At 49.3% G+C, this 11,079-nt stretch overlaps 1 protein-coding gene across 1 annotated transcript in view; it reads right to left on the bottom strand.

The window, feature by feature from the left end:
- Positions 1 to 11,073, bottom strand: part of ADRBK2 (adrenergic, beta, receptor kinase 2) — a 185,450-nt gene extending 174,377 nt beyond the window's left edge. Inside the window, exon 1 of the mRNA XM_006890466.1 lies at positions 10,985 to 11,073. Coding sequence (XP_006890528.1) covers positions 10,985 to 11,055 — 71 coding nt within the window. The 5' untranslated portion in view covers positions 11,056 to 11,073. The remainder of the gene's footprint in view (positions 1 to 10,984) is intronic.
- Between the last annotated feature and the right edge of the window lie 6 nt (positions 11,074 to 11,079).

Here is an 11,079-nt window from a genome sequence, read left to right as displayed (position 1 = left end):
AAAAAAAGAAAAATTATTTCATTATATACTCCCTCCCCCCCAAATCCCCTCCACTATGCAGTCTTCATTCTGGACTCCTGTCATGACAATAATACCCAATCATATATCCCTTTTAAACAGTTCTCTCCCTCATCTGTTTCTATGCAGTATACGTAATTTATCCCATCTTTCTCAGTCTCACCCCAACCCCTATGTCAGTCCCATTTTACAACAGTGGCACTATATGCAGTATTTGTCCTTTTGTGACTGAGATATTTCAATCAGCAGCAGGCTTTTTCTGATAACATCCTGTCACGGTTAGGTGCTCCTGAGATCACAATGAATTGTGTCATTGTTATTAAGTACCATGGAGTCACGAGAGACCCACGGCTGACCCTTCAGTGGGTTTTCAAAAGGAAGAAATAAGCCACACAGGATGAGGAGACTGCCTGCCTTTCCCCCTGCAGAGCAGCTGGTGGATTCGAACTGCAGGCCTCTGCATTGGTAGCCTAACTCCTTACGACTAAGCCACAGAGCACTGCGACAACAGATCTGAACCTCATCCCATCCTGCACTAGCCTCACGGTCTCTGCCATGTTCAAGTTCATCACTGCAGTCACTGTGTCCATCTGTCTCAATGAAGGTCTTCTTCTCTTTCACTGATACTTTCCCATCATAATGTCTTTTGCCAAGGACAATGTGCCTAAAGTATGTGACACAGGACCTCTCCCTGTCCTGTGCCTCTCAGGAGCCCTAATGTCCTGCATAATCAAATCCAGTTGCCACAAAGTTGATTCGACCCGTGATTGCCCATGTGAGTCTGAAGAGAACCGTGCTCCAGAGTTGTCCAATGTGCCTTTTGAGGTGCTCCTTGGTGGACTCAAACCTCCAACCTTTCAGGGAGCAACCAAGTGCAGAAACTGTGTGCAGCACCCAGAGACTCCTCAGGACGGAGAGCAGCACGGAAAACATGAAAATGCGCGCACACGCCACCCTGGAGCTGGTCCACAAGCAGAGTTCCAAAATCAAAGCACTCATTTGCAGGATCTAAGGAGACGCTTTATTGCTTCTCTTCTGCATCTCAGACTCATACAGCAGCCAAAAATAAAATAAAAAGACCCAGGGGTTCGAGCTTCTCATCAGTGATAGAAATAGAATGGGAGAGATGAACACACAGATGATTTAACAACAGCAGGCAAAGTTGCCAAGTTAATCAGTTTCATTCCCCCACTGCCTCGCCGGAGGAACGATACAGAAAGAAGATGACACGCAGGGAACATACATCTTTGCCTCGAGCAGTCTTCAGGGAGAGAGCTCTGGTGGCCTAATGGGCAGCAAATGCATTGCCAACCCAAAGGGAAGCAGTTCGAATCCACCAGCTACTCTGAAAGAAAAAGACGTGAAATCTCTTCTCATGAGATTTTTTTTTTATTCAGACTCTGAAAACGCAATTGAGTATCACTCTTCAAATATTTACTTCCTATTGAAGTCCTTTATGTGCTGAGAGACTTGGTTTTAGACTTTCCAGGACAGACCTGTTTGTTCCCTTGGCAGTCCATAGTACAAAGGCTAGTGGTTCAAAGCCTACCACCTGCTCCTTGGGAGAGGAATGGGCATCCTCCTCCTGCAAAGATTTACAGCTTCAGAAACCTGACAGGGTGCCTGTGATGTGAAATGCGCTGGAGGGCCGGAGGCGTGGGGTTTTTCCTCTAACGAAGGCAGGCTATCTGAATGAGACAGTGATATTATTGCGTATAAAGCCATCAATGGAGGTTAGCCCTTATACCAACTTCCTCCAGCAGATTAGAGGGGAAGGGGCTTGCAGGCTGAGTGGCCATTTCCAACGTGGATCCAGGCAGGAATCCTGTTTGCAGGGTGAGGCAGTCTGTTATGCAATTTCTCATTAACAGCAGCAGCCCTCAAGCTTCTCAGGTTAAACGGAGCAAGCACTGCACCCTCAGCCTCCTCGGGGGACAGAGGCACAGACTGCTTATTCACTTAGGTCGTAATTACCGCATCTGCAGGCCCCTGAGGAAGGGCTGTTCCCTTCGGGCTCTGAACAGGTCAGGTTGCTCCAAGGCTGCTCCAGCTGTTCCTCCAACAGCAAAGTGCAAAAGGATGTCTCCTCGAAGGAAAACCGCTCCCACGGTAGTTCCACGCCTTGCAAAGCCAGAGGCAAGGGTGCTGGGTGCTGGCCTGGGGGAAGGGGGCACAGTGGGAAGAGCTGGCTTGATTTAGGAAACCTGACCTACCTACCTCCTTGGCCTCCTGGAGCAGCCCCTGTCCCTACGCCTGTCTAACAGGGCGGCTGCGAAACACAACGTTTGGGAATGAGCGTTAAGAAACACAATGTGAATGTGGGAATGTGTAAACACTAGGTACAAGCATGAAATACAAAGTGTACAAATTTTGCATGCAAATCAATATAAAATCATTCTTAAATTAAAAATAAAAGCCAATAAACATACCGGAAACGGTTGCCAGGAGGATGTGAGTAGACCTCCACAGGGTTTTCAAGGACTACGTTTCAGAAATAGGTGGCCAGGCCTGCCTTCTGAGGAGCCTCTGGGTGGATTCGAACCTTTGACCTTTCCTTAAAGTGGCCGAGTGCATGAACCATACCACATGGAGACTCCCTTCTGCTCAGCTGATACAATCATTGTGAGGGGTAGTGAGCTGTAAGTAAAGTGCTTGGCACGCAATGTGTTGCTGTTGTTAGGTGCCATTGAGTAGAGAACAACTTAGAGTGACCCTGTGAACAGTCAACCTGAACCCTGCCCTATCCCCGTCCTTGGAAAAGAGACATCGTGCCTGGAAAGACGGAAGATCGGCAATGGGGTCTAGTGTGTCAGAAATGGTGACGATGGCGTGAAATTGTTATTATTCCTACATACCACTGGGTCGCCTGCTACTCATAGTGACCCTTTGTACAACAGCTCTGAACCCTGTCCTATGCTGATTCAGTCTCACTGACTCTGACACACCGACTCTCATTACCTCTGTTACTGTGTCAATCCATCTCTTCCAGGGTCTTCCTCTCCTATGCTATCCCTCCACACTTGCAAGCATTATGTCCTTCTCTAAGAACTGGTCCCTCCTGGCCACATGCCCAAATGTGAGACGGAGCTTCAAAAGGAGAAACCTGGTTTCATTCTCTCCAAGTCAGACCTGTTTGTTCTCTTAGCAGTCCAGGGTATGTTCAGTACTCTTCTCCAGCACAACTCACAGACATTGATCCTTCTTTTATCATCCTCAGTTACTGTCCAGCTCTCTGATGCATAGACCATGGCCTGGTTCAGGCACACCTTAGTCTCTAGACTGACATCTTTGCTCTTCAGTACTTTGGAGAGGTCTCTGACAGCACACCTCTCCAGTGCAATTCGCTTTTTGATTTCCTGACTGCTGGTGCCAAGAGTGTCGACTGCAGAACCAAGCAAGCTGAAACTGTTAATGGCCTCAATCTCTTCTCCACCTATCATGGTGCTGCCAATTGGCCGTGTGGTGAGAATCTTTGTCTTCTTGACGTTGAGCTTCAATCCATATTGATACAGTCTTTGGCTTTCTACAGCAAGCATTTCAGCTCCTCCTCAGTTTCAGCAAGGCCATGTCATCTGCATAACCCAGGCTGTTGATGAGTCTTCCTCTAATCCTGATGCCACATCCCCCTCATAAAGTCCAGCCACCTGAATGATCTGTTCTGCATACAGACTGAAAAGGTACGGAGGCAGGACGCATCCCTGACGCACTCCTTTCCTGATTTCCTGACATGGAATAGAAGTGCTAACTAAATGAGGTCCCTCGCCCTAATCTCCAGGGAATCCCGACTGACAGTGACCCAGCAGGGCAGAGCAGAGTGGACTTGCAGGATCATCACAGGCTGTCACCTCTACAGAAACTGACCACCACATACATCATTCTCCCACAGCCAGCGACTAACACACTGCACCACCCGGGATCCTAATAAACAGGGTCAACTGTTGGCCTTCTGTGTTGGGAACTTGCATCATCAACCCAAAAGGCAGACGACGGTTCAAAACCACCAGCTGCCCCTGGGGAGAAAGATGGGCAATCTCCTTACGTGTGGTCTGTTGCCTCTGAAAACTTGCTGGAGGCTCAGCCATGAGCCCGTTCGGACTCGACAGCAACAAGTCTGACTTTTTTAGTTGCTCGGTGAGCTGTAGTTGCTTTACCATTAAGGGCATATAAAGGTTAGTTAACCTGTGTGTCTGAGGCTGCCCAGAGGTGGCTTGGAAGAAAGGCCTGGCAATGTACTTCCCCAAAACCCACCAGTGAACACCCTGTGGGGCTCGATCCTCCTCTGCACACATGGCCGTTATGAGTTGGAACTGACAGGGTGGCAACTTTTTTTATTTCAACTACAACTTCCCGGAAGTTAAACCTCTCTCCCTGCTCTCTTTGTTGGTGCTGTTTACTCCACTGAGTCAGAACCAACTCACAGCTGACCCTCCAGCAGTTTTTTAGATAAATTACACGGGAGGAGACTGCCCATCTTTTCTCCCACAGAACAGCTGCTGAATTTGAACTGCGTGCCTTTGGGTTGCCAGCACCACTACGCCCTGCTCTCTGTCATGATACATCTTCCCAGTACGTAGCCAGTGAGGGACCGGGGAAGGTCTGCAGTCAGTTCTTCCAGCCCCACCACCTTCCAGCTCCCGCTTAGGACCCTGGCCAGCAGCCCTCTGGCAGAGAGCCAGGAGTCAGGCTGCCTCTGAGAACACGTTACGTGCAAGCGCGGGGACTGCCTGTACCCCGGAGGTCTAGCCACTGCACCCTCCATTCAAACCATTTCACACTGCCCACCCTGGCCCAGATCCTGGGTCCGAAACTGGCTGTGCTGGAACATCGACTTCTAAGAACTGACAGCTGCACAGGGCACCTCGCGTCTTCAAGTCACCGCCGCAAATTAACTCTGACCTAGAATGCAAACAGCCCCGAAAGGTCAAAACTAATTACGTTCTGAACTTGTGCCTTGGTGCGCAGGACGCTGCTACCGTTTTCCACAGGGAAGTGATGCCATCAGCGAGGCAGGCTACAATTTGCTAATGGTTCTTGCACCATGTGCCACGGAGCAGTAACAGAGTCCATAGAGAGAGCGGGGCTGCGACCCCAAAAGTGGAGCCTTCTCTCCTGGCGATTCAAATCCACCAGCAGGAAGAGGACAGAAAGATGGACAACCACCTGCACAGCCCCAGAAAGCCAGTGGAGGGTCAGCTAGGGGTTGCCCGCGGCTCCAAAACAAAGCTGAGTTTTATTATGAGCTAGATATTGTTCTGAACATTGAACAACCGGCAAGCAATAAACAAGCAAAACTGTAAAACATAATGATTGGGAATGACTGTGTGAAACACAATGTGAATGAGGAATAGTGGGAAACAACGTATATGAGCTCTGTGAGCAAACCAACAGGAGATAAAAACTAAAAACCAAAGCAAACAAGCAACAGATAAAACACCCCACCATCCGACAGACAATAGCTCTACTGCTGACTGGGAACAAGAGGCCCCGCTTCCTCAGCTCACAGCTTTCACCGGGCCTCCAAAGTTCTTTGCAATGCCGTCTTCTGCTCTCTCCCAAGGTCCCTGAAGTACTGTTAGTTGCATAGTGGTATATGCTGGGTTGTTAACGGAAAGGTCAGCGGTTCAAATCCAGGAGTAGGCGTTCCACGGGAGACTGAAGGGCTGTCTCCTCCTCAAAGAGTCACAGTCTCAGAAACCCGCGAGTGGGTCGCAATGAGTCAAAAGTCAACTCTCCAGGCGCGAATGTGGTTTCTGGTTTGGTGTGTGCACCAGTTATCTTGTTTCAGAAAAGGAAGGTGGGGGGTGGGGGAGCCCACAGGCTTGCTACTAAATCAGTAGATTTCTTAAAGTACAGTGTTTCAAATGTGTTCTGAAACCCCATCCAGGCTACAACTCATCAATAAATGTGGTAACTGCTTTGTTTAAATTTTATTTATATCATTGCTGAAAATATACACAGTAAATTAATAATAATAGTGGTACATACACCATACGGTTTTCACTAGTTTTCAAGAGGCAATCTCCAGGCCTTTCTTCCTACTTCTCCACCTGGAAATTCCACCAAAACTTGATCCACAGCATAGCAGCGTGCAGACTTCCACTGACAGACGGTACATGAAGTGTGCTGGCCGAGACTCGAACCCGGATCTCCCCTGTGGGAGGCGAGGATTCTACCACTAAACTAACTAGTCCTTCCTAGTAAAGCTTAAAGTAAAAGCCGTCTTGAATCACGCTAGGGCCCAAGATACTGGTTTATATTAAAAATACGAGTCAGGTGCTATACAACTCATAGCAACCCAGCAGAGCTGAGCCCTCCCCAATCCTGTGCCAGCCGCAGCACCTCTGACACACTGGAGTCCACTGCTGCAGGCACTGTGTCAACCCCTCTCATTGGGAGTCTTCCTCTCTTTCACTCAGCCTCCATCCTTCCAAGCATCATGTCTCTTTCCAAGAGAAGACTCTCTCCTAACAACATACAATGGAATACATGAGTGTCGACGTAATAGGCATTAGTGAGATGCGAAGGACGAGCTTTGGCCACTCGGAATCTGATAATCATATGGTTTATTTTGCAGGGAATGAAAAACAGAGGATTAAAGAGCAATGACGTCAGTTTGAGGACTTAGGTGTATCTGATTCAGGTCATGGTCTTTCCGATTACTTGCTGTGCCTCTGAGAGCTGGACAATGAATAAGGATGATGGAAAAAGAACTGACACCTTTGAGCTGTGGTGTTAGGAGGAGAGCACTGAACATCCCATCGGTGTCCAAGAGAACAAACAGACATGTCTTGGAGAAGGTGCAGCCAGAGTGCTCTTTGGAGGCAAGAATGATGACACTTCACCTCACATACTTTGGGCATGTTGCTAGGAGAGGCTCTTCCTTGGAGAGGGACATGATGCTGGGAAGGGTGGTGGGTCAGCGAAGGAGAGGAAGACCCTCGACCAGGTGGATTGATACGGTGACTGCTGCAATGGGCTCCTGTGTGTCAGGAAGTGTGAGGATGGCGCAGGATAGAACAGGGTTCAGATCTTTTGTTCACAGGGTCGCTATGAGTCGTGCTTAACTGGATGACACTTAACAACAACAATAACCTGTCCCAAGTATGCAAGATGAAACTCTGCCTCCCTTGCCCCTAAGAAGCACTCTAGCTACTTGCCTAAAAGTCACAAAGTCACAGCAGGGGCTCCCGTGCTAGAATTCACAGAGAACAGTGCTGCTAATGTGAAGCTGGGGCCTCTCTGATGGTTCAAATCCACCAGCTGCTCCCTGGGAGAAAGACGGCCACTCACCTCCCACGTGATTCACAGCCTCCAAACACTCACTCGAGGGTCAGCTCGGAGCTGGTTCTAACCCGACAGCAGTGAGTTGGGTTTCTTTTTTAATTAAGTAAATGCACCCCCCGTCCCCCAAAACATGACTTAAAACAACAGCCGTGCACGCCAGTCAATGGCCATGAGCGAGCCTGTTTCCACCAGGCCTGGCAGCGGAGTCTGGGGGTCAAGGTTTCCTGGGCCCCACATAACACGTTCTCGTCGACTACCGTAGCTGCACAAATGTTTTGGGCAAACAAGAGCATCTATATAATTTGCACACACGGTCCGCTTTGACAAGATTTACATTCGCCGGTTCATTAATTGAATAATGTGTCAACATAACAAAACATTTGCCTCCTGTTATCTCAGAGGAACAAAATCTCCCCTGGGCAGGATGTTCCATTTCACGGGTTCCTCTCGGCCCCGGCAGAGGACTGCAGACCCGCCGTTCCGTTTAAATGAGCTACGTAGTGTTCACGCCTGCTGTTCCTCTATCTCCGGTGGAAAAACCTGGGTCACTAAAATAAAGATGTACACAGACATACTGTCGTGACTTTAAACAGCTGAAAAGAAAAAGTCAACAGGGACAAACCAGGGAGCTGGAGTGACAGAGAAGGTAAGAAGCGCTGCCATCCCAAAGGTACACAGTTCTAATCCACCAGCTGCTCCAAGAGAGAAAGACGGGCAGTCTCCTCCTGTGCGATGCACAGTCTCTGAAAACTCACGGCGGGAGGGGGGGTGTCAGCTCTGAGTGGGCTCAGACTGGAGAGCAGCACATGAGGGAAAATGGGAAACCAGCAATCTGTGGGTGGCACTGAGAGCGAAGCACTGGACTAATTCACCACAACGTGGTTCAAGGTATTCACTCGTGGACTTCACGGAAGCCAAGGCCTGATGACCTCTATTCAAAAAGGTCACAGTCCCTGGACACTCTGCAGCCCCATTTGTGGACTCGCCATAAGCCACAATTAACTGAGCAGTCGCTGCTTCATCAGTGATGGGCCACCGGGAAATTTTATGCGTCTCATTTAGATACTAAGATGACAACTAACTCTTAGCTACCTTTTTCCAAGAATCCCCAAGGCAGTTGACTGCACAGCTGAAAACAGAATGAAGCTGAAACAGAAACTCTTTATCAGAAGACGTTCAACCGGTATCCTTTATCAACCTGGTGAAATCACACTCGTTTTAGGAACTCTTAGAAACGGAAGTATTTTGCCAAGAAATGAACTTTCTGGCTGGATCTAGAAAGAGCCCCACCAGCCAGAAACCAAGCAGGTAGCTAGCTAACTGCCGCCCAGAGGCAGAGGAAATTTTGCAAGATGTCTTTACCTGATAATGTCAGTGTAACTGAATCCCACCACAGTACAATGAGTGACTGTTACTAGGCAAACGGTTACCCTGCAAAATCAAGCCAAAGCAAGCAGTGAGCAACAGGGAGACAAGTGAGACTCCCTACAGGCTGGGATGGCCTCGTTCAAAAGTCTGTTTGGAAAAACAGCCACCGAAAAGCAACTGAAGAGTTGTCTCCCAAAAATCACTGGCCCGCAGACACTGCTCCATTCTAAAATGTCACTCCACAATATGCTTGCCACTGTCACTAATTCTGTAAAAGCAAGCACTGCCAGAGAATTACCACTGAAAACCAGTGACCAGGAGGAAGTGACTATCTAAGCACACGAGAGTGTTTTCAAGAGGGGCGACAGAAAAGCAGAAGTCCCAGGAAGCTCAAAACACCAAGAAGAAGGGGGAGTGGGGAGGGAGGAAGGAACAGATGTTCTTAATTTTAATATTATTATAAGACCCCTCACGGACATGGGTGGGGGATTCAACCCAAATGCTGAGATTTGCTGCTAGTATGTACAGAAACTCTGAAAATGTAGGGCTCCTTGCTCTTTAAGGGGGGAGCTCTGGTGTCTAGTGCTTAGAGGGGAGTGGGAAAGGCAGAGGGGAAAGGAAGTCTGTATCGCATAGCACGTTCATAGACACGCACAAGTTCTACTGTTGCTTAATGTGATCTAAGTTTGATGTGGGATTCCTGTCTTCCTTTTCCACCTGCCTCTACTCTTCAACTCACTAGAGAGCTGTCAAATTCTAGACGAGGCTTTTCAATTTCACAAGTCTCCCCTAAAGTCTGCCCTCTTCCCTGCTTTTCCCTGCTGGGCATGGCTTATCAAAGGGCATGCCCAGCAAGACGAAGCAGCCAAAAATAGCCAGACCAACCATGGCTTCATTGACACCGTTTGTTGGCTTTTCCCAACAAATCATCCCAAGGGACTGATATTTACCACATCATAACGTTTTCTTTACTAATCTGAATAAGCTGAGATGGCCTCATGCAAAGTCAGTCTAAAAAAATAACAATTCTTTTACAGCAGAATTAGTAGCAGTGGTGAGCATATTCCCAGTGATGGTTTAGAAGAGCCCAGTGATTTGGGGAAAATAACTCTTCAGTTGTTATTTACTTGCTATGTTTTCAGCAGACTTTTGAATGAGGCCATCTGACCCTCTAAAGGATTCACTTTGCCTCAAAAGGAAGCTCTGTTTTCCTTTTTTTTTCTTGTGTCAGGGCGAAGCAATCTCAGGTGTGTATGATGTTTGAAGAACTGAGAGTTTCGACCACTGGAGACCACCTGGGTTTGGGCTCCCCCTCTTTTACAAAATTGCAGTTTCAAATTCACAGCAAACGAGATGCTTCATTTTCCTCATCAGTTCCACACAAGAGCTATTTTAGAACTGAAGAGCTTCACATTTGCTGTGTGAAACCATGATGGTGCTGATGAGGAAAGAAGATATGGGGTGGGGTGGGGTGGGGTGGGGGGGTAGCACTTTTGAGAGCTGCTTTGAAACTATTAAGACCAAGAACATTCTTTACTGGAGTGCTGCTACAGAAATGACTGTCTTTTACGAGGTACTATCTCCAGGCAACCTCTACAATCATAAATCATTTAAGAGAAAATTACAACGTGTTAGAGACCTTACCAAACACACACACCTCCAATCCCACTCAGCCCTTCTTGGGCCGTTTAACTGACACATTCTTTCCTCGAATCGCCCATTTTTTTAAGGTGCAAATGAACCTCTTAAAGTGTCACCAGCAGACCTGCAAGTTGAGGAATGGCAAAAAGGAGATCACCCAAAAGGAGATGGCAGGGCTCGAAGCCAGGCTGAGCGCCTGGGGCATAAAAAGGGGCAGGTGCCCCAGGAGGTGCCAGAGGCTGCTGCAACTCCCAGGGAGGCCCAGCACTGAAGGCAGAGGTGTGAGGACCTGGGACAAAACCAAGCAGCCTGGCTTCGTACCCCAAGGAGCCCAGAGGGAGCTGCCTTGGAGGAGGCAGCTGCAAAGGGGGATAAGCAGGCACCTGGAAGGAACGACAGGGATGCACTGGAGGGGACCCCGGGGGAGCAGGGAGGTCCGCGAGGACGGGGCCGGTGGGGACCCCAAAGGCGACCCACGGGATGAGGCTGGACTGGGACAGGGAAGGGGTGGAGGAAACGCAGGGATGGACGGAGCTGGGGCGCAGTGGGCGCCGGGGACGCAGCCGGTCCAGCCAAGTGCCAGCCGCATCCTCCGGCGGCGGGGCGCGCGGGGCGCTTTGGGGGGCGCGCGCCCTGCCCCCCCCCCGGTTCTCAGGGCCGGCCGGCCGAGTACCTGGGCTCGGGCAGGACGATCTTCTTGCTGGCGCGGGCGGCCGGCGTCGCCTTGCTCTTCTCCATCGCCATCAGGTAGCTGACATCGGCCAGCAC

The sequence above is a fragment of the Elephantulus edwardii genome, unplaced genomic scaffold (genome assembly GCF_000299155.1).
Source record: "Elephantulus edwardii isolate Elephantulus edwardi_28Jun2011 unplaced genomic scaffold, EleEdw1.0 scaffold00089, whole genome shotgun sequence".
In the NCBI taxonomy this organism is placed as follows: Eukaryota; Metazoa; Chordata; class Mammalia; order Macroscelidea; family Macroscelididae; genus Elephantulus; species Elephantulus edwardii.
Note: the sequence above shows the minus strand (reverse complement) of the source record. Positions and strands in the feature narration are given on the sequence as shown.